The sequence below is a fragment of the Rhodofomes roseus genome (assembly GCF_022264815.1).
Source record: "Rhodofomes roseus strain CIRM-BRFM 1785 chromosome Unknown C8Q71scaffold_3, whole genome shotgun sequence".
NCBI classification, from domain to species: domain Eukaryota; kingdom Fungi; phylum Basidiomycota; class Agaricomycetes; order Polyporales; family Fomitopsidaceae; genus Rhodofomes; species Rhodofomes roseus.
In genome coordinates, this window is record NW_025952959.1 from 949,344 (window position 1) to 970,778 (window position 21,435).

General features: G+C 57.0%; 9 protein-coding genes across 9 annotated transcripts; 7 read left to right on the plus strand and 2 right to left on the minus strand.

Moving 5' to 3' along the window:
• Positions 1-275: 275 nt before the first annotated feature.
• C8Q71DRAFT_342999 (uncharacterized protein) lies at positions 276-1,755 on the plus strand. The gene is made up of 2 exons (XM_047917939.1): positions 276-791; positions 1,573-1,755. Exons 1-2 carry the CDS (start codon positions 440-442, stop codon positions 1,590-1,592), a joined length of 372 nt encoding a protein of 123 aa, XP_047782967.1. The 5' UTR covers positions 276-439; the 3' UTR covers positions 1,593-1,755.
• C8Q71DRAFT_343201 (DAO-domain-containing protein) lies at positions 1,398-4,058 on the plus strand. The gene is made up of 6 exons (XM_047917940.1): positions 1,398-1,940; positions 1,989-2,152; positions 2,204-2,991; positions 3,045-3,180; positions 3,237-3,790; positions 3,853-4,058. Exons 1-6 carry the CDS (start codon positions 1,822-1,824, stop codon positions 3,958-3,960), a joined length of 1,869 nt encoding a protein of 622 aa, XP_047782968.1. The 5' UTR covers positions 1,398-1,821; the 3' UTR covers positions 3,961-4,058.
• A 303-nt stretch (positions 4,059-4,361) lies between these two features.
• Positions 4,362-4,945, minus strand: C8Q71DRAFT_820469 (histone H3; the record flags this gene model as incomplete). The annotated part of the gene is made up of 4 exons (XM_047926178.1): positions 4,362-4,413; positions 4,469-4,587; positions 4,642-4,794; positions 4,853-4,945. The coding sequence occupies 4 exons, from the start codon at positions 4,943-4,945 to the stop codon at positions 4,362-4,364; spliced, it is 417 nt and encodes a 138-aa protein (XP_047782969.1).
• Positions 4,946-5,142: 197 nt separating this feature from the next.
• On the plus strand, positions 5,143-6,629 carry C8Q71DRAFT_738182 (uncharacterized protein). Its single transcript, XM_047922646.1, has 5 exons — positions 5,143-5,611; positions 5,682-5,852; positions 5,902-6,248; positions 6,312-6,546; positions 6,600-6,629. Exons 1-3 carry the CDS (start codon positions 5,494-5,496, stop codon positions 6,219-6,221), a joined length of 609 nt encoding a protein of 202 aa, XP_047782970.1. The 5' UTR covers positions 5,143-5,493; the 3' UTR covers positions 6,222-6,248; positions 6,312-6,546; positions 6,600-6,629.
• Positions 6,630-7,123: 494 nt separating this feature from the next.
• C8Q71DRAFT_343230 (uncharacterized protein) lies at positions 7,124-8,737 on the plus strand. The gene is made up of 3 exons (XM_047917941.1): positions 7,124-7,880; positions 7,930-8,130; positions 8,183-8,737. The coding sequence occupies exons 1-3, from the start codon at positions 7,140-7,142 to the stop codon at positions 8,567-8,569; spliced, it is 1,329 nt and encodes a 442-aa protein (XP_047782971.1). The 5' UTR covers positions 7,124-7,139; the 3' UTR covers positions 8,570-8,737.
• Positions 8,738-8,873: 136 nt separating this feature from the next.
• On the plus strand, positions 8,874-11,044 carry C8Q71DRAFT_343235 (uncharacterized protein). Its single transcript, XM_047917942.1, has 3 exons — positions 8,874-9,214; positions 9,271-10,793; positions 10,894-11,044. The coding sequence occupies exons 1-2, from the start codon at positions 8,921-8,923 to the stop codon at positions 10,780-10,782; spliced, it is 1,806 nt and encodes a 601-aa protein (XP_047782972.1). The 5' UTR covers positions 8,874-8,920; the 3' UTR covers positions 10,783-10,793; positions 10,894-11,044.
• Positions 11,045-11,726: 682 nt separating this feature from the next.
• On the plus strand, positions 11,727-13,832 carry C8Q71DRAFT_738190 (uncharacterized protein). Its single transcript, XM_047922647.1, has 3 exons — positions 11,727-12,042; positions 12,108-13,667; positions 13,741-13,832. Exons 1-2 carry the CDS (start codon positions 11,794-11,796, stop codon positions 13,653-13,655), a joined length of 1,797 nt encoding a protein of 598 aa, XP_047782973.1. The 5' UTR covers positions 11,727-11,793; the 3' UTR covers positions 13,656-13,667; positions 13,741-13,832.
• A 20-nt stretch (positions 13,833-13,852) lies between these two features.
• C8Q71DRAFT_738194 (cytochrome P450) lies at positions 13,853-16,489 on the minus strand. Its single transcript, XM_047922648.1, has 14 exons — positions 16,087-16,489; positions 15,831-15,945; positions 15,760-15,777; positions 15,686-15,705; positions 15,622-15,633; positions 15,498-15,563; positions 15,341-15,446; positions 15,139-15,281; positions 14,857-15,082; positions 14,795-14,804; positions 14,362-14,742; positions 14,181-14,300; positions 13,948-14,119; positions 13,853-13,875 (listed from the first exon to the last, which is right to left on the minus strand). Exons 1-13 carry the CDS (start codon positions 16,333-16,335, stop codon positions 13,951-13,953), a joined length of 1,635 nt encoding a protein of 544 aa, XP_047782974.1. The 5' UTR covers positions 16,336-16,489; the 3' UTR covers positions 13,853-13,875; positions 13,948-13,950.
• Positions 16,490-17,047: 558 nt separating this feature from the next.
• On the plus strand, positions 17,048-20,199 carry C8Q71DRAFT_738198 (Rho GTPase activation protein). Its single transcript, XM_047922649.1, has 12 exons — positions 17,048-17,436; positions 17,500-17,511; positions 17,569-17,631; positions 17,681-17,709; positions 17,762-17,883; positions 17,934-17,964; positions 18,020-18,050; positions 18,106-18,204; positions 18,256-18,410; positions 18,463-18,540; positions 18,589-18,822; positions 18,878-20,199. Exons 1-12 carry the CDS (start codon positions 17,210-17,212, stop codon positions 19,705-19,707), a joined length of 1,911 nt encoding a protein of 636 aa, XP_047782975.1. The 5' UTR covers positions 17,048-17,209; the 3' UTR covers positions 19,708-20,199.
• Positions 20,200-21,435: the final 1,236 nt, after the last annotated feature.

Below are 21,435 nucleotides of genomic sequence, written 5' to 3' on the forward strand. Positions count from 1 at the left end.
CGAAACATGGCATGGGGGGTGTCTACGGACTCGCCTCAGTGACGTGGATCAGGCTGTTGCAGCGGAAGACGGAGGAGCAGCGCGCGTAGAGGACGGGGCGAGCAGAGTTGTCGGGAGGTGCTGCCAGAGGGTGCGCCGGTGCAGTCGCCGTACTGAGGGGCGAGACACATCAGAGACCGAGTGAGGCTGTCGCGCCGCCGACGACGGAGCCCGATCGGGAGACGCGGCGTCGGTATGCGCGGGGGCCTCGTCGTCGACTTCAACGAGTGCGCAGTCAGCGAGCGCATGTGCGTCGGGCCGCGGGCCGGGGACAGCAGTTGAGCCGAGGGCGGATCGTGCGCCGATCTGGAAGGCCGTCGGTGCCCCTTTTCATGAACAGGATGGGCCACCGCCTGCCCCTGCCAGCAGCCCAGCCACCCTCCTCTTCGCGAGGCCCACCATGTCCAAGGCAGCCGCCCTCCGGCGCGCCCTCTTCTCTCGCAGGTCCCTCGCCGTCGTCTCCGGCGGCACCCTCGTCGCAGCCGGCGGGGGCTACTGGTACCTCAACTCTGGTCCCACCTACCCGCCCTCCACGAAGGAGACACGACGTCCCCCGCCCCCATGGACGCCCCCCTCCAGGCAACACATGCTCGACGCCCTCCAGGCGTCCGACGTCAAGCAGGGGGACGACTACCCCGAGGAGTTTGACCTCCTCATCGTCGGAGGCGGTGCGACAGGAGCCGGTGTCGCAGTCGATGCTGCCAGCAGAGGTCTGAAGGTCGCACTCGTAGAGAGAGACGACTTTAGCTCTGGTGAGTCCCAGCCTCATATACGCTTCGTTTTTGTTCGCTTCTGGACGCCTGGAAGGGCGAGTCTCCTCCCACACTTCGCCCCGGGCCCCTGACCAAGGACAGTTCAGGATGCGTAGCCGCATTGTCCACTTCTCAGGCCGCTCTTCCTCGCTTCTTTCCGCTGCTCTGCTTTCCCGGGCCATTTTGCGCACACTGCGTCATGGTCGGAAGTTGATCCGAACTTTCTCCCTGACGTGCTCGATCGCGTCGTTGTCGGCTACAGGCGCGATAATATCCAGTGATGTCCTCGTACTGTGATAGGACCTCTATCAATTGGGGGAGAGGCCTCATTAGTCCTGACAAAATCCGACCGTTTGAGGCGAGGGGGGTGGGGGTATGCCTGATGCATCCGGACAAAGTCGACGATCGTGCGGACGGAGGCCTGTGTCAGTGTCCGGACATGGTTCCTCCAACCCTGCATGGCCTGATCCTGTCTGAACGCCTCAGCCGTCCATGTAGCGTCGCGACACAGCCTGCAGCTGACCCACACGTCCGTTGCATGCGTGAGGTCTGCGTCATGGCTTCCCTGACGTTGAATGCCGAGCAGCCGTAGCACGCTGTGCACGACGAGGACGACTGCTGGCATGATCATTGACCAATAGTCACCCCGTCCGCGCGCCGTTGGTGCACACTTGCTCAACACCTATCATGGGTTGCCTTGGGTTGCATGACTGGCAAGGCCTGATCCTGTAATCCGGACATCAATCCACTCGTACCGAGGCCTGATGCACAGTCCCGACAGTAACGGACAAGACTCCCTGAGGCCTGACTTGATTCGGACAAAGTTTAGACGTCTCCGTCTCCGTCCTGACAAAAACGCCAAATCTCTGGCGCAATACCAGGCATCCCCACCATAAATGGGGGTTCTACATACTCGCAGTCCGACTTCTGTCCAGTCTAGCCGTGCTAATCTCCACTTCCGCGTACAGGAACATCCTCAAAATCGACGAAGCTCGTACATGGCGGTGTTCGCTACCTCCAAAAGGCTGTGATGGAGCTCGACTACGAGCAATACAAGCTCGTCCGTGAGGCGCTCCACGAGCGTCGCATCTTCCTTCAGACTGCGCCCTACTTGTCGGCCATGCTGCCGATCATGTTGCCGATCTACAAGTAAGTCAAAGAGATGTCCTCAGTTGCCGGGAGGCTCACGAGTAGCAGGTATTGGCAGGTCCCGTATTATTGGGTAGGTTGCAAGATGTACGATGTCCTCGCCGGCAAGGAGAATATGGAGTCCTCCTATCTAATGAGCAAGGGCAAGGCACTTGAGACTTTCCCTATGCTCAAGCAGGACGGACTTGTCGGCGCACTGGTTTACTACGACGGTATGTCTTCTCAACGATACTTCGCTCATCACCTTATATGTGGTCGTTCAGGACAACACAACGACTCGCGGATGAACATTGCCCTCATCATGACGGCGGTGCAGCAGGGCGCGACCGTCGCAAACCACGTCGAGGTCACATCCCTGGACAAGGACACTTCCTCCGGCAAGCTTCACGGCGCACGCGTCAAGGACAGGCTCACGGGTCAGGAATGGAACGTCCGTGCCAAGGGTATCATAAACGCCACTGGACCCTTCGCCGACGCGCTGCTCACGATGGACAACCCCTCGCACAAGCCGATCGTGCAAGCGTCCTCCGGCATCCACATCACGCTCCCGAACTACTACTCCCCGCGGACGATGGGCCTGCTCGACCCCGCGACGAGTGACGGGCGGGTGATCTTCTTCCTGCCGTGGCAAGGAAACACGATTGCGGGCACGACGGACACGCCGGCGCGTGTGGAGACGGACCCCCGCGCAGCCGAGGAGGAGATCCGGTGGGTGCTCGAGGAGGTGCGGCGGTACCTGTCGCCCGACATCAAGGTCCGCCGCGGCGACGTGCTGAGCGCGTGGAGCGGCCTCCGCCCGCTGGTGCGCAACCCGAACGCGGCGAGCACGGAGGGCCTGGTCCGCAACCACATGATCCATGTGAGCGACAGCGGCTTGTTGACGATCGCTGGAGGCAAGTGGACGACGTACCGCGCGATGGCGGAGGAGACGGTCGACCACGCGGTTGAGGTCTTCAAGCTCAAGCCGAAGAATGGATGCGTCACGGAGAGCCTCAGGCTTGTCGGTAGCGATGGCTGGAGCAGGAACATGTTCATCGGTCTTATTCAACGGGTGAGGATTTTCCACTCGACGCGTATGTGCAGCTGTCTGACCATCTGCTTCAGTATGGTCTTTCTACGGACGTGGCTAAGCACCTAGCGGACAATTATGGTGATCGCGCATGGACGGTGTGCTCTTATGCTGCACCCACTGGCGACTCCTGGCCTCTGCACGGTGTCCTTCTGGCCCCAAGCTACCCCTGTGCGTCCCACTCTCGTCCGTGTACTGATGCAAGGCACTGACCGCACTGCCACTAGTCATCGAAGCCGAGGTGCGCTACGCCGTGCACCACGAATACGCACAAACCGCCATCGACGTCATTGCGCGCCGCTGCCGCCTCTCCTTCCTCAACGCACAGGCCGCACTCGACGCGCTCCCGCGCGTGCTCGACATCATGGCCGAGGAGTGCAAGTGGTCCAGCTCGCGCAAGGCTGCGGAGCTCAAGCGCGCAACGCACTTCCTCGCGAGCATGGGCCTGCCGCCGGGCGCCGAGCCGCTGCGGCGCGGGTCGCACGGCCTGCTCGAGAAGGTCGAGGGCGCGCTCGGTATCGTGGGCACGCGCAAGCGCCGCGCTGGCCCCGAGATGGTGTACAGTCGTGCGCAGTTCGAGGCGGGTGAGGTCGAGCAGCTGCGTGCCGCGTTCGTGGGCGCTGCGAAGGGTACGGAGGAGAAGCTCGCGCATGAGCACGTGCTGGACCTTGTGAAGGCGCTGCCCGGGTACGAGGCGGTGAACAAGAAGGACTACGAGTACGTCCTCGAGGAGGCGGGCTTCTCGAAGGCGCAGCATGTCGATTTTGATGGGTTCATCGAGGTGAGGCGATTGTTTGCACTTGGTGGTTGTGGATATGTGCCTGACGTGCTCTTTCCTTTCAGATCTGCGCGGAACTTCGCGAAGTGCTGTTCTCTACGGTTCCCAGTAGGCCGGCCGGTGAGACGGAGAGGACGAGGATCCCGGTCGAGAAGAGTGGTGGCGGTGTCTAAAATCCAGAGCTTCGTTCCCCTCCTGGCACATCTCTGACTCATGTGGGACCTAGACTGCAGTAGCGGATATCACAGGTGTTGATACTGTCACTTGGGCCACGATCGCGACTGGCACACCCTAGTACTTATTTATCTCTGATTCCTTCGAGTATCTGCCATGCCACACACATTTGCATACGTTCAGGACATCTCACGTTCAGGACAGCACAAACCACGACATTGGCCAGGACCACACAAAACAACATAGGATGTCATTCGACACCAGTAGACGACGCTGGCTCACGTAGAGGTGAAAGTAGTACAATATTACATGACTAGAAGTCCACGTGGACGGCCAGAACATAGGGATAGAAATCATGACATATCAAGGTGGAGCCAGGCGGTGCTCAACTAGGACCAACTTAAGACCGCTCACCGCGGAGACGGCGGGCAAGGGCGAGGTCCTTGGGTTGACTGTACACAGGGGTTAGCGCTCACGTAGGGCAAGTCGTGCAACAATACAACTTACATTGTGACACGCTTGGCGTGAATGGCAGCCAAATTGGTGTCCTCGAACAGGGACACGAGGTATGCCTCGGCGGCCTCCTGGAGAGCCATGACAGCGGATGACTGGAAGCGCAAGTCCGTCTGGATAGAGCACGTCATTAGTTACCCAGTATAGGCAGCCACTGACTAACGCACCTTGAAGTCCTGCGCAATCTCACGGACCAACCGCTGGAAGGGGAGCTTCCTGATGAGCAGCTCGGTCGACTTCTGGTAGCGACGAATCTCTCGGAGAGCGACCGTTCCTGGGCGGAAACGATGAGGCTTCTTGACACCACCGGCAGCGGCGGTCTGAGGGCCCACAGCGTAAGCAACGAGCGCGAGATTAGCTGACAAAGGAGATACTCACCGGCGCAGTCTTGCGCGCGGCCTTCGAAGCGAGCTGCTTACGAGGAGCCTTGCCACCAGTGGACTTGCGGGCGGTCTGCTTGGTACGGGCCATGACTGATGGAGGACGAGAGTGGACGGAGCGGAGGCAGGTGTGCGGGTGCGGGAGGGGGCCTTGTGATGGCGGGAAGAGAAGGCGTTGATTGCATTCAACAAGTCGCGTCGTGCCTTTATATATGCGCGACGCGTGACGCGTGACTAACGCGTCTGTGGCTGTGCCACTTTTGGCTTGCTGTGGCTGAGTGCGGCCGCGTTGCTTGTTACCACCTGCCACGACAACAACAACAACCGTGGTCGCTCCCGTGTGTCCTTCAGCGAGCCATTATCAACCCTCTTCGCAATGTACACGATGCTGCTCATCTCCGACATCTCGAATCATCTGGGTGGGTACCCAGTGTCGGTTTTGACCGCGGCTCCGTCATGTCCAGAATGTCTGCATACGCGCAAGTCAGCCTCGGGCGAGTCATCAACGTTCAACGGCATCCGCTAGCTTGTCCTCGGAAAATTTCTTGTAGTCTCCAGCTCTGACGACCATCTCAACCACGCTTCTCAACTCACTTGCTGTATAATTTGAGTTCTATTCGGACTGTTCATCCAGGCGCCATGAAGGTTTTGCTCCAGTACTCTACTCGCGCAGAACTCGACCCCGTACAAATTCAGCGAGACTGTATGCTCATTGGCAGCGAGTTCAGGATGTGTCCTGTCGATATCGCGACCTTCGGTGAGTCCCTTACCCGGAGTTTCCGTGCTATATGGTTTATTGACACAGCCGTCGCTGCTATGTTCTACAGCTGCTGTCGGGTTTCTGATATTTCTCATTCTCCGGGGAATTCCGATGACTGTGGCCTTCGTCAAATGGTGCAAGTCCAAACGGTCCAAACAAACCCCTCGACGGCTCTCGCTATATGCATCGGACGTTGAAAACAGTCCTAAAGTCGAAGAACCAGATAGCCCAGCTGAAGGTACGCTGCCAATTTTAGACTTCTGCCTTGTGCCTGATGCGTCAAACAGACGCGAAGTACGATCGTGATCCGTACCTTTCGCCCACAGAACGGCTCTTCACTTTTCTCCGCTCAGACAGTGCTCTTCCACATCCTATGCCTGCGGTTTCTCCACGACACCGATGCAGCATAGCATTAGCTCCAACCGAAGAGGCTGTCACAGGGTCACCTTCTGACCCGATGTTCAACGTTGGTCAGGTGGCTGACGGCTTCGTGAAGCCCCAATCTACCTCATTCCAAGCAGCCATAGCGGGAGAGGCTGTACTCAGGTCTCCTCCACCGGTATACTCAAGCCCTAACAGCGGAGGGAGGGCCTTGTTGCAGCAGTGAATGCTCGTCCGTCCGTTGGTCTTATTTGTAAGCATCGTCCCACTAAGTGAGCCCTTGCCGCTCAAGTCTAACCGTCTTCTACGGGTTCAGTGTATTCTCGTCGATTGGCAATTGTGCTTGATGTCTATTCGCTTTAACTTCTCGACCAAATGGCTTTTATGATCACCATTAGACAACCTCGCGCCTTGAGCGATGCAACAAACCGAATCATGTGGCAAGCTGAGTGACTTCAAGATCGAACAGTAGATCAGCGTGCTTCCAACTGGGGATTCGGGTTGACCGTGAGTATCGGTGTACCATCCACTTCGCGTATGTGAGTCATGTGGTAAGTGAGGCATCAGCTTCGATGTTGAGCATCGCTCACGAAGTGCCACACAGATAGAGCGGGCGGCTGTGAGCGAGGTGGAGGGTTAGCCTTGAGGTACGAATTCCGCGTCATCTCGGTAAGTACGTCCCGGAGTTGCGTAACAGTACATGCTGGAATCTCATGACGCACAGGTGTGTGGAGTGAAAAGGGGATGAAGATGTACAGTCTATCGACCTTCGCGCCGATTGCACCGCGTACCTTGTCTAATCCGAACGACCTACGCATCTACTCGCCTTGGCGCGTACCCGCGTCCGTCAGACAGACTACCGATTTCCTGGTCCATATCCGCTGACGGAAGAGGCGGACGGGTGCCCCGAACAGAATCGGGACAGGGTGTGATCGCGAAGAACGCTGCACGTGCCGAAACACGCTGCAAACGCGTGTTGCGACTTGATATGGACCCTCAGCCACCGTATGACCCATCGATACGTTCTCCCCAGTTCTCATCCAGCAGCGTTTCGGAGCGGTTCTTCGGTGGGTATCATGTATATGAAGGACGAGGCGAGCGGTAAGTCCATTCATTTCATCCACGCACCTTCCTCGTTCTAAACATGACTGCATCATATCATTCGTTCACCCCTCTCGTCCCATGCAAAGACGCAGAGTTCAGTCTTCACCAGGGCCGCAACTATGGCGGGCTGCAGCGCTCCGCACGGCGACCGACCCGCCCGCCAACGAGCATCGCGCTCGACGACAACTTTGACGCACTCACAACGGAGGTGCCGACGGAATGGAATGTTCCCTATCACGAAGTCGAATACGAGGAGTCTATCAGTGGCTACCAGAACTACGTCAACGAGATCGAGCGCAAGATGAGCAGCGAGGACGAGCTGCACCGCCAGGAGATATCCGAGAGGAACCCGGCGCCCCTGTTGCCCAGCGCTCGTACCAACGGCTATGGCTATCGAAACGAAAGCGAGGCGGGGTCGAAGGCGGGTGGCCGAGGTGGAAGAAAGAGTTTGGGTGGCGCAGAGATGCCACATAACGCAAGACGGGTGAGCGGGCGCAAGGGTAAGATCGAGGTGTTTGAGGAGAAAGTTATGCACGACGGGCCTGAGCGTACTATCTCCCTCTGGCGCGAGCGTGTTGCGGATAGCAGTCGCGGGGGCAGTCGGGTAGATGATGAAGGTCGTAGCGTTGCCACTAATCACGTCCACCGTCGGATGCCTTCATCCCAATCACTCCGACGTGTCGTGAGCGACGGGCCGAAGGGGAACGGGAGCGCTCAGGGCGCTCATGGGGGGGAAGCACAGATACAGAAGACAGCGAAAGCAACGTATGAGCGCAGCGAGGTGGGCTTTCCACGGTGGACACGTTCTCATTTGTTGACAGTTGCAACAGTACATGGTGACCTATCGCCCGAATCCACTGGACGGCTTCCTGATGCCGGTGCTCTCTCGATCAGAGAGCATTTCCACTATTCCGTTCGCGACCATGGAGTCACGGCCGTTCAGCCCTGAAGTGATGCCTAAGAGCCCTACGTCACCCACCTCGCCGACCAGGAAACGGGCACATGGAAGAACATCCCTGGATCGAAGCGAAGTATGTACACAACGATTTGCAGGGCCGCTGTAGCTTATCTTCATCGTCGTAGTTTGTCATGACGTACCCGCAGACACCGCCGCAGAGCGGAAGTACTGTCAGCTCGCCGAGTCCTGTTGTGCCGAAGCCCACCCAGCGCCAGTCATCCTCGCTAAGCCGTAAAATCTCGGGCTCCATGGGCACAGCGGCAACCCCTGCGGACGGAGCGAAGGCAACGTCGACTTCCCCCGTCGAACTCATTCTAGCGTCATGCGAACCGTCTCTGTTGCACATTGCGCCGATTCTCTCCGAGCTCGGCATGCAACGCATGGAGCATCTCAGGGCGATCGCACGCCTCAGTGAAGACACGCGAAATCGGGAGGTGAAGGAGTATGCGTTGAAACGTGGGGTTACTGTCGTGGAATGGGCGATTCTACTCGATAAGCTGCGTGCGCTGTAACTCACTTGGGACCGTTATAGCATCAGTATGGCGCGTTGTGTCTGCAGTAGTTCCATTGTAGGTTGCCAGATTTAGAACGTCTCGGCACAGAAAACACTCCTTCTGTAGGTTACGATATGTGTAGCTTCTGAACACATAACCGCGCGTGGAGTCTCAATTCCACAGTCCTGGTCTTGTGGGTGATCCTCCAGCTCTGTCAATGAGGCATTGACTGCTGGGGGCAAGGGGCGACGCGCGAGTGCACAAACCACAGTACTTGCCTGTTATAGCTCGAGGTGTCGCATGCCGAACGGCGCGAATCGAAGTCCTTTTGTCCTCACCATGTCCTGAGCAACACCTCGCACAAAAGCTATGGACACCAGACATAGAGCTAGCCTCGCATCGACTCGTCCCATGCACCGAGTATTCCGGGTGGATGAGATCCTACTTCTCGTCTTGAACAATCTCGACTACGATACGAGCAGCTTGGCCAGCGTTGCAAGAACTTGCCGCTTGCTGCATAGGCCTGCCATCGTCGTGCTGTGGGACAGCCTCTACAACATAGAACCCCTTATCAGGCTTTTCCCTTCCGATGCCTGGGAGCTCACGGACTCAGTACCACATGCCAACGGAGGAATGCCCTGGACTCGGACGCCTCGACGCCTTGTAAGTCCTCATAGTATAGTGACATTCCCCCTCCTGAGGCATTTCCGTATCATCAGAACCTGACGCGAGCTCTTACTGCTCCGGAAGACTGGTATGCATTCGACAAGTATGCATATTTGGTCAGACATATCACGCGTATTGCCCACTCGGGCGAGCTCAAGGCAGACGTCCGAATGATCAGACCCTTGTACGGCCTCGACCAAATCACGCTGGAAACATATCAAATGCTTTCTTTTTGTCGCCGCGGCTTGCTTATACCTCTCTTAAAGACCATTGACTGGTCTTTTCAGTCCAGCGCACACGGCTCTCCGACTCTCTGCGCCGATATGCTCCCGATCCTGCATCTTCTCGTTGGTCCTGAGCTCAGGCATCTCAGGATCGGGCGCCTTTTCTTGTATGCTTCCAGCAAATATGCAGCTACACCAGCCCTCAAATCGATTCTGGGTGCTATCCAGAGCACTTGCCCCCTCCTGGAGTCAATCACATTTGATACTATCCATGGCGGATCTGCCGAGCTATCACGCGTACTCGGCCCACAGCTTACGCGTCACCACAATCTCAAGTCGATCCGATGCCCAGGTGTTGCGCTCGCTATTCATGATGTAGTGAAGCTGTCATCCCTTCCGTCTTTGGCGTCGCTGCAAATAAACCTCTCATTCGACGGTCTCGTCAGGTCAAGTCTCCATGCGAGTAGGTCATGCCATCCTGCCGAACCCGTCACGACATTCCCATCTCTCCGAGAGCTGGATATCCAACGGTGCGATGCACAGAGCTATCTACAATTTGCTTCCATCAAGCTGCCCGTCGTTGAGGATTTCAAGTTAACCCTCGACATGTCAACACACCGGAGCTGCCCTCGGCCGCTATTCGCCGTCATCGCATCGCAATGTAACCCCGAGACCCTGTCCGTGGTTAAACTGCGCGATGACCGCCTCGACGACGACTTGATCACCTGTCCTAACTTCGCAGTTTCAGCGTCGAACCTCCGCCACTTCCTTGCATTCCGCCATCTGCGCTATCTCAACATAGACACGAGGACCTCGTGTACAGAATATGACGATGAGGTTCTCGTCGAAATGGCTACTGCGTGGCCCAAATTGGAGCATTTGCACGTCAATGCTGGGGTGCGGAAATCAGGGTGGAGGAGATCATCGTCAGTGGCTACACTACTCGGTTTATCCGCTTTCGCCAAACGTTGCCCCGGACTTACCCATCTCGGGCTGCTGCTCGATGCACATGGTCCTCAAACCGACGAAGAGCACGTTGTCCATGGCCATCTGCATACCCTGCGCAACTTAGAAGTGATCCACTGGGGATGGTCAACGGTCAGGGGCCAGCTGGAGTCGGTGGCATCGATGCTGTCGTATCTCTTCCCCCCGGATGTCCAATGGCGTCGTGGAGGCGATGGCTATTTTCATGCGGAGCCCGAGGAGGTCGCAGAAGAGGAAGACTCTGCCGAGAAATGGGACAAAGTGATGGCGCTCTACCCGGTCATGTATCGCGTACGGCAACAGGAACGCGAACGAGCTCGCAGACTCGTGGCAAGCGGCGACTCGAGCGCAATTTAATGGCATGCAAGGTGAGTGCGGTCGTTGTCGTATCATGATACAGATACGCCATCGAAACTGCTTGTCCGTCTCGTTGAACCAGAACAACTCGCTCACACTGCCTACCCATAGGTTCTGGCCGAGACATCGCCCGAAGCCAGGTGCTGTACGCGCTAGGAGCGGTTTGAAGGATGGGCCAATCGATCGAATGTGCTGACCGGCAGGGACTCAGACAGTTCTCGTTTGTTTGTTTGTTTGTTTGGTTTGTCCCTTTAGGGCCACCGAAGGCGAAGCCCTGTGTAGACCTAAAGACATCCTGAGATCGTTCCGTCCTGTCCCTGCCTCCCCCTCTCCTTCCATGCACACGTCCAGGACAGTTCTCGAGTCGAGGCACATATCGCCCCCGGCACTACTGAATGTAGTACGCTAAAAGTGGATCTGTGACTCATAGCTGGGGTAGAGATTGGGCGAGAAACACAGGGTTATTTGATGCCATGTTTGTCCCGTCGATCAGCCTTGACATGACATTGCCAGCGGGCCTCAGCATAGTCACTGAGACTATGCCTTGGGCTACATATGGTCCCCTGCTTATCAAAAAGAGATGCTTTCGGTTGTCAGGATACGTACGAACTACAGCACCTGCCAAATATAGACCGAGGCATGGCGGCCATTTCAGTATTTCAATTTCAATCCGCAGGGAGGCTGCCAGGGTTGATCTGTAGAGACTGAACAACCGGCGTAAGCAGCTATCCAGAGAGTAACTATGGTTATCAATGTGTAACGTAAAAGAAACTCTACCTCAGTCGATGCTACAACACGACCGAGGGAACAGAGGGGAGACTCCGAAGGGAACGAACTTCGAAGGCCTACAAGGACGACTCCCCCTGGCAGCAGCGGGGTATCACGTGCAGGGTGGCCGGCGCGTAGTACGCGCGTCCTCTACATGTGCCTACTACCCCTCCAACGCTCAATGCTCATTCACGTTGCTGACTCCTGAGTGCTCATCATAGTTGCAGCTCTATTCCGCTTTCGATGCATCAGGTGATCTCAGTGACAGACATCCTCCTCGCAATTCTCGCCAATCTGGACGCACATCCGTCATCGCTAGCTGCATTCGCAAGAACGTGTACATCATTGCACGAACCCGCGATCGGTGTCTTATGGAGCAGACTATACAACCTCGTCCCCCTCATCAAGCTCTTCCCCGATGATGCCTGGGAGATGAAGCTTAAGGAGGAAGAAGACGCGCGCTATCAATGGCGATCGCCGATGCCTGTTGTCGTGAGTCGTAGATAAATTAAAACATGGGCCCCGACGGACAGCTAAGGCAGTGCTGTCACGATCAGAACCTGACGAGGGCTCCAGTCGCACCTCACGATTGGTTGGCTTTCGATAAATACGCATGCCTGGTCAGACACCTCGGCTCGGACATGCCAGTACACCAGGAATTTGACAATCGTTTTGCACACGAGCATCTCTACTACGCCAGGGAACACATCTCACTGACAACATGGCAAATGCTTGCCGTTTGTCGTCGCACCAGCCTGGTACCGTGGTTGCAGAGCGTTGTATGGCCTCTCACTCCATGTCATAACGACATAGGCACCATCTTGTACCTGCAACTTCTGGTGTGTCCACAGCTCAGGCGCGTTACAGTGAATCCAGACTTCCCTCTTCATGACGAGGAGTCTGTTCGATGTAACCTGCCACCGCTCGAATCCATCCTGGGCGCCTTGCACACTACCTGCCCAAACTTGGAGGCCATCACAATGTTGTCGTTCTCTGGTCCACTCCCCTCTGCACCAATCAGGCTGTCGGTATCCTCTCGACTGTCTTCACACCTCATAGCATTCCGTCATCTGAAATCAATTCAATGCCGGGGTGTCAAATTTTCAGTGCGCGATGTCCTACGATTCTCTGCGATACCGGTGTTGGAATCACTGTCGATTGATATGTTCGATGACGACAATGCGCCAATCGCGACAGAAAACACGTATCACACGTCTACCCCCTGGATCTTCGCCTCCTTGACAAGGATGTCGATTCGTTTGTACTCGTTGCAATGCTACATGAAGCTTGCTGTTGCCTCGCCTTCCTTTCCCCAGGTCGAGGAACTGGAGCTGTCCGCAGACGCGTTGACGCAATCGAGTATCCCACAGCTGGCGCCAGTGTTCGCCAACATCGCCTCATTATTCCCCCCCGATACATTGACGAAAATCACCATTCGTGACTACTCTTCTTATGCGCATCTAACAATCTCTCAGAATGTAGCGATCACGCCTCAGATCCTTCGCCACCTCTTCATCTTCCGCAATTTGCGACAACTGCGCATCGCTGCTTGGAGTTGGCGCACGGAATACGGTGACAACCTCCTTGTCGATATGGCAGCCGCTTGGCCCAATCTACGTCACCTAGATCTGAACACTTCAGTCGAGGCGAGCGGCTGGGAAAAGTCGCGTTTCCTCGTCACATTGCGTGGCATGCTCACTCTCGCCTGGCGCTGCCGAGAGCTCAACTATCTCGGTGTACTGTTCCACGCAGATCCGTCCAGTTTCCCGGACCACGAGGAGCTGCTCGAGCAGGATCTCAGGGTCGTTGATGGGAGCCCTGTGTTGGCTAGCCTTCGCCGTTTGAATGTATCCTGGTCAACCATCACGAACCCGGAGCAAGTAGCTGCCATTGTGTCCAAGTTCTTTCTGCCATCCATGACCGTCGATAGCGCCTGTGGACGATGGTCCAACGGAGACTTTGAGTCAGATACCGGGACGGAATCATCAGACAATGAGGCCTGGGGCAGCGTCGCAGGCCTCCTCCCGGTACTCTGTGGAGTGCGGGAAGAAGAGCGCAAGCGTGCCCGTAGACTGGTGGCTAGTGGCAGGTTCAGCGCGATTTGAATCGCATGCAAGGTTCGTACACTCACAGCCAACGTCACCTCCGACCCTCCTTCAATTGTTGACCACCGCTGACACATACCCACAGTATCATGCCAGAGTACAATGCGTAGTGCCCTTCGCGCTGTCGATCAGCGCACCTCGTCGATTGTCCGGATACTGTGGGATCAACAACAAAAGATTGCAAGTTTTCGAAGAGTACAAGGCATGGTCATTGTACATCCTGGGATGATGAATATATACGTTACGTGAGAATAATACACAGCTTGATTATAACTACAGGCATTGTGCGCACTGGTCAAACTCTCTGATACCGTTTGAGCAGGAGCGGCATTTGGTTCCCCTTATCCATCTCACTCTTGACCATGGGGCGCTGCACCACCGTCGCCTTCTTGATAATATCGATCGCGGGCACAGCGAGCTCGAACTCGAAAGCGCGAACGAGGGTGAAGATGAGTGCCTTCATCCTACGCGCAAGGAAACCATGTGAGTGAACAACACCGGGCCGCAAGAGATTATGTGACTGACTCGACGAGGGAGAAGCGGTATCCGATGCAGGACCGAGGCCCGCCAAGGAAGCTCATCTGGTTGCCCCACACGCCGGGGATGCTCTGTACGGCCTCTGGCACGTTCTCCCACCGCTCCGGCCTACGCGAGACGCATATCAGCATCGACACACGCCCAATAAATCCATAAGGCCCGCACGCACTTGAATTCGAACGCGTCCTCGCCCCAGAGTTCCTTCGACCGGTTGATGGCAAGGATCGGGATGAAGATCGGACTGCCCTTCTTCACGTGGATAACGTCGTGAACCTGACCGTCGACGTCGACGTACGGCGTGTTGAGCGGGATTACGTCGTCGCGCACGGCAACCCGGATCGAGGACGGCACCGGTGCGTGCACTCGCATTGTCTCACGCACGACCGCGTCGAGGTACGGGAGCGCGTTCAGCTCGTCCATCGTCGGGTTGTCCGTTGAGATGCCGAGCAACTCCTCGCGCAGCTTCTGCTGTACGTGCGGCGCTTGCGTGAGCGCGTAAAGACACCAGGTGGTCGCGTTGGAGGTCGTTTCGTGCCCGGCTACGAGGAATCTGTGAGAGCATAGCGTGAACGAGGGACCCCTTATAGTCAGCTGATACGTACGTCGGTACCTCTGCAACAAAAGTCAACCGATGTTCCGTCGTGAAGGGGAGGCAAACACTCACGGGCCAGAACATCCTCGTCCGAAAGTCGCTGGCTCTCTGGAATGTCAGTAGCCATGTTCGCCTTGATGAGCAGCGTCAACAAGTCCCGGCTGTGTAGAGTGTCGCCGCCCTTCTCGCCCGTGCTGACAGCCTTCACGATCTCCGCCTTCTTCTCCGCGACAAGTGAGAGCCCGATGCGGCGCATGGCCTTCTGCGCGGTGGCGATTCGCTTCGAGCGCGCGTCGGGCTTCCGGCCAAAGGTCAGAGTGAGAATGGTCAGAATGGAGATCAAGGGCAGCGTACGATGATGCGGAGGGGCGGAACGTAGGCCTTGATCAGCGGAAAGAGCGAAAATCGTGCGATTGAGCGGAACATGACCTCGAACGCCGCATTGAGCTCGTTCGACTTGCCCTCCGTGTTGAGAGAGTCAAACTGGTAGTTAAAGCCTACCAACATGGTTTGTTGAGCATTCGTCTTCGTTTGTAATAGGCGTGCAATCACTCACCGGCGAGGCCGATCGCGTCGAGGGTCATCTTGCTGAGACCTTTGAGGACGTTGATTCTCGCCGGCTCGCCTGCCAGGGTTATCTCTGCGTCCCAGACGTCGCGTAGCTATAAATGCGCATAGGTAACCGAGCACCCGGCAGTGTCGGGCAACCGTACCTGGATGGCTTTCTCAACGAAGATTTCTGTCAGCTCTCTGATTTGCGCGGGTCCGAACGCTGGGTTCTAGAGGCTTATATGAGCGACATCTTTGCATATGATCCTGACGACTGGATGAACTCGCCATGATCCGTCTCTGCGGACAAGATGTAAGCTAGGTATGGTCTTAGGTAGAACGGGTCGCGTACCTGCTGGCGATGCTGCTCGCCTATGGCCCGGACATCAAAACAGTCCTGAGCTCACAGTATCCGTCTGCGCTCACCCTCTACGACCAGAAGTCCTGGGGTGACACAATTGTAGCGCATCCAGTGCAGAGCGGACTGATCTATGTACCTTCGCCTAAGATCTCGCCGAGGTTGAACCTCGCAAGCGACGGCTTCTGGTAGTCGATAGAGTGACTGAGGACATGGTTCAATGCTCTCGTGTCGAGCGTGTATAGCCTGTCTTGCTGCACAGCCGTTCAGCACACCCAATATTTCACGCGTGCTGTACGTGATTACAGCACAGAGCTGCGCTGCACGCATCACACGCACAACGTCGCGTCGCTCTGTGTTGTGATATGCAGTACGCTCAGAGTCTGACCACTCACATTGAACCATGCTTTATACTTGAATGTGTTGCCGTACTTGTCTGTCCAAGCCTCATGCAGCACGGAGTTCTCTGCGTCAAAGATCTCCTTCAGGTTGCCAAATATGAAGCTGGGGCTGGGCGGTCCGGGCAAGTTGCGCAGGGGAGAGAAGAGGGGCGCTACCAAGAGCTCGACGAGCTTGTAAAGCCCGTATCCCAACGCAGCGAGACTCAGCGAGAGCAACAGGTTGCCTACAGTGATGACACTCATCCTGAGGCGGACTCAGCGAGTGAGGTTAGAGAAGAAGGCGTATAGCCTCTATGCGGGAGTCGGAGTAGGCTCGGTGGGGACAACCGCGGAACGAGTTATATTGGGCCTGCGCAGGCTGTTACAGCCTGCGTGTTCTCACATGGTCAAGATGTCCCGCAATGGGCTGCTGATACCAGTACATACAACTGCGGTTTGCGATGACGGAAAGCGATGAATTTTCACAAGGAAGACGAAGATGCCAAAGGCCGTCAGACGAGACGTACTACGTTGAGTCGTCGTTGACGAGCTTACCGTTTTGGATGAGGATCGCCTCGACAATCCGGTAGACGCCCGAGCGCACACCGAGCTAGGTGCAGGGCAACCAGGATGAATACAGCACAAACTCACATTTGTATGCCGTTGTGAACCAGGAAGCAGCGAGCCTGGGACTGCTCATATAAATACTCACCTATGTGAAGGATGTATACATGATATTCAGCCTACAACCCTGCTCTAGCCTCCCAACGCGCGATGCAATGCATGGCACCCGTGGTCGTCCACCCGTCCTGACTCTGGTCCTGCAAATGGCTCATTATCATACGGCCTTTCTTAGTCCTTCCCCGAGCCGATGTTGATGTGTAGAGCCTGTAGGGCGTGGATCAAGCGAGATATTGAGCGTTGTGTGAAGGCGAGTCGCGACAACCTGCAAGTGTGAGACGAACTGTGGCTGCAGCTGCCAGGCACGAGACTCTGGCCTTTCTCCCAGCTCCTCATCTACTTCAGTAGACCCTCTAGCGCGCACTCACAGGCTCATCCTTGCTTGCAAACGGCTAGGCAAGCTCTTCGTGGCTGGAAAGACCGTTGCTCAAGTCATACCGAACAAGGCGGGCCCAGCATGGCTTCGAATCCCATTTCGCTCAAGCAGCGACTGGCTGCTTTATCTGCAAACATGCCCGGAATACGCATGGACTCCCCGCCTTCATCGCCAGGCTGGAGACGGAAGAACTTCTTTGGAACACCGTCACGGTCGCGGACTATGGACAGGGATCCTCCGAGGCAGGGGCAGGACGGCTTGGAGAGCGTGATGAGCCGGGTCATCTTCCAGGCAGGAGTGGACTACGAGTTAGTGATGTGCTCTGCTGCATGAATCGTGTGTGTTGAATTCTTTGTATTTTGCACGTATAGAACAAGACCAATGTGCGTCTAGGATACTGCTACTCGCGGTTGATGGAATTAAGAGACGCTGTCTTCTAGGGTGGTCATGAACGCTTCAGGACTGCCAGACCCACGAGAAGTCAACTACGATGAGCTGCTAGCGTGAGTTGACTACATGTTCACCCTACACCACCCGCTGAGATGGCCTCAGTCGGATACTATCGTATCTAGACCTCTACGGTGAGTAATGTGCTCCTCGTTCGTGCCCATATGGTCTCCTGACTGTCTGCAGTCGAGTCTGACTACACGGTCGTGTTCTTCGCTGCTGGTGGAAGGAATACACCAGGCTGGAACTGGGTATGGAAAGCATACCGCAGTTTGAGCAGAAAGTACCGTAAGAACCTCAAGAAACTAGTGAGTTCACTACACCGCGGTCTCGTATCATTTCGTCTGATATAGTTTAGTTCATCGTTCATTCGACTTTCTTCACGAAAAGTATGTTGACCTGCCTCGTGCCGTCGTCATACGTGAAGCTGAGCTGCCACCACAGTGCTCTTCTCCCTGGCTGGAACCATTATTAGGTACGGACGCTGTCGATGCTGCCAAGGACATTATTAACGTGTTCCACTCGTCCAGTCCCAAATTTTTCCGCAAGATAACTTATGTCACTACGCTATCGGAACTTGCATGTCATATACCACTTACACAGATAGATGTCCCTCCAGCCGTATACCAGTGAGTGGCCGCAAAGTCTGGCTTGTTTAATACTTACACGGCGTCCATCAGGGAGAACCTCAAACATGAGAAGCAGATTACCCTGCCTATGCCTACTCGAGCTGACCTGTTCGGTGTTCCACTGGAGGAGTTGATGGGCTACGATGGTGAGAAGGGCGGTTTGCCGAGAGTCGTGAAGGACTGCATACAGTACCTTCGGGCAACAGGTAGGCGCCCTTGCGTTAGGAATACTGACGGGCTTCTAACGACTACATATAGGGTTGCAAGACGAAGGGCTGTTCCGGCGATCACCGAATTCGGTCATGCTCAAGCAGGCTCAGCAGGCGTATGATAGAGGTACATTGAACCAGTTAATTTCCTGTACCTTGACTAACGAGCGTGTAGGACACGTCGTCTCACTGGACAGATTCGGCGACCCGCACCTTGCCGCAGTGCTGCTCAAGAAGTACCTGCGGGACCTGCCTACACCGCTGTTCCCTGAGCACCTCTATCCCCTCATCTCGAGGTGTCCGCAGCCAAGCGATGACCCAACCGATATATCCTCAGTGATCTACATTCGAGAAACGCTCATGCCTGAGCTGCCGCACTGCTCTTACATCCTACTTGCCACCATCCTCCGTGAGTCATTTCGCACGCCTTGTCATTCAGCTAGCATCTGACTCGGCGGTGACAGAGCTGATGCACGAGGTATCATTGCGCTCTGCGACGAACCGCATGGACGCGCACAACCTCGCCTTGGTCATCACGCCCAACCTCGTCTCAGGCTCGAACCCGCTCCGCGACGTCATGATGTGCTCCATCCCCTCCGGGCCCGCACCCTTCCCCACGGCACCAACGTCCCCGACTTCCAGTAACATGGGCAAGACGACCCTCGGCGCTGTCGTCAAGCTCTGCATACAGCGCTACTACGAGGTATTCGACGAGGTGCCCGACAGGAGCGAGGCGATCCCGCAGCGGGAGTTCGAGCCGCGCCCCGCCTCGCCGGCCTCCTCGAGCGGGTCCGCACGGGACAGGCGCGCGCACGACGACGACGAGGAGATCGACGACGCGATGCTCGTCATGCCCATCGGGCCCAGCGGCAGCGGCAGCAGCCAGCCCGACGGCACACACAAGCCCGGGCGGCCCGCGCCGCCACCGCCGCTCCCCTACAAGCCGCGCACGCTCCCGAATCGCGCCGCGGCGTCACCGCCGACGTCGCCGAGCGGACGGTCGGCGTTCACGACGCTCGCGGGCGGGCGGAGCGGCGCGCCGTCGAGCTATACGCCGTACGGGACGGTGAACAAGGCGCGCTCGACGATCAGCATTGAGCGCGGGACGGCGCGCGGGAAGGGGAGCATCTCTGTCGGGCGCGGCGCGGCGAAGCGCACGACGGGCGCGGGCGTGGAGGCGACAGACATCACGGCGGAGGGGTTCTTCACGGCCCCGGACGCTCCGCCTGTGCCTGTGCTGCCGAGCCAGGTGAAAGCGAATGGGGGCAGCTTGCCTGCGGGGCAGTCACCTTAGGCTTGGGGTCTGTGGTCTGTGTGCTTGTTTGGGATGCCTTTGGATGTGCTTTCAGTTATTTACGGTATTGTTCGGTCGGCGCGGCTCCGAGACTATTCCTTTTTGTTCTGCGATGTATTTTATGGGTTCCCACCGGTAATGACCAGTCCGCCTCAGCTGCTACCTTGCTGCTATGCTAGGCTATGCTCCATCCATCTCGGTACCGATGCCTTTGGTCATCCACCGGCACACGCTGTACGTGGCTGGTCTGCATGATTGATCAATGATACAGCGGAAGATGGAAAGGCGCCCATTAAGCCCCACCCAAAATTTCCTTTTACAGGGACCGAGCCACCTCCAGCCACTTCCCGATCCATCCCGATCCGTTCGGTAGCCACGCGGCGACTGAGTCAATGATCGATTGGGCCCCGAAAAGGAAGGTCTCATGGTTTACACGCTGACTCGAGTGGGCGCATAAAAAGCCTGCATTCCGCGAGGCAGACCTGCTTCCCCTCCCGGCCCCCCTCCTTGCTGCCACTCCTGGAGATGCTGCTCGTTCGTCCGCTCTTCGTTCTGTTTTTCTGGTGATTTTGCTGGATTTCTTGGCGGGGCCTCGCCCGGGTGTCTGTTCCTCGAATGTCATTGGCAGGCCGCTATCGCGCGGCGGGACAATTTGGCGGGCCGTCTTTCCACTTTGCTGAGCCTGCCTCTCCCTTGGGTCGATTGGTAAGCCTCTGTATTTGCCTTCTTGAATTCAGACATTTTGTCAAGGTTTCGGGTCTCGGAGTAGTGATTTGTCAGTGCGGCATGCGCGACGGTCGGGGCCCGTTTCGCCTGCAATTGGCCACCTCCAGCATCTCTCGAGTCATTTGCGGGCTGCCGCCGATAGCTCAGAAGGTCCTCGCAGTTCATGCACGTCCATGTGCACGTACTCCAGCCCCACCAGCTTCGCAAGCCCGTCGTCTCGGACTGGAGCGTCTGTCGTTGAATTGACCTCGCCGAGGCTGACGCGGCGGACGCGTCCAACTCAGCGAGCATGCCCTTCATTCCGACGCGCGGGGGATGACCAACTGCGCCTACAGCGAATGAGGCATGGCGAGGGTCTAAATTGAGATGGCAATGTGTAAGTGATCGACTGGCCTGGCCGTGGGCAGTGTCCCACACACGCCTGCGGGGGAGCTTCTGCTGCGATGACCCGGCACAGCAAGTGCCTCGCGGTGATCTATGAGCTCATGTCCAGGCCTCCGGAACGCTGCTGGTGGACTTGGTGGGCAGCGGACGCGCCGCAGGCGGTGCGCAGACAGGCTGAGCCACCAGCAATATGGACTTTTGCGGGTAGGTGTACTGGACGCGCATGCACGGCAGCGCATCCGTGTACCGCATGCGCCGCTGCCGCTGTTCATCGCAAGCCAATACCTTGGTTCCTGATGCATTTGCGCAGATGCGCCGCTCGGGTGCGCGGTTGGCAGATGCGCGTCGCTGGCGTCGGTGAGCTGCATCACTTCGCTGGACGACTCTGCGACGACTGGCTGATGCGGAGGGAGGCCGGGCAGCGGTAGCCGCGTGGAAGGGCAGCCACAATTAGAGTGCGCGCGGGGAGGATCTGGGGAGGGCGCTCCGACGTCGCGGCTGATCGGTATGGACGGCCAGGGCGTGCCCGCTGCCCGCCGCTATCGTGCCTGCGCGCCCCCGCCGAGCACGCGGTCGCTATCATGGCGTGCGCACACCGCAGCCGGCCACGTCCCCTGT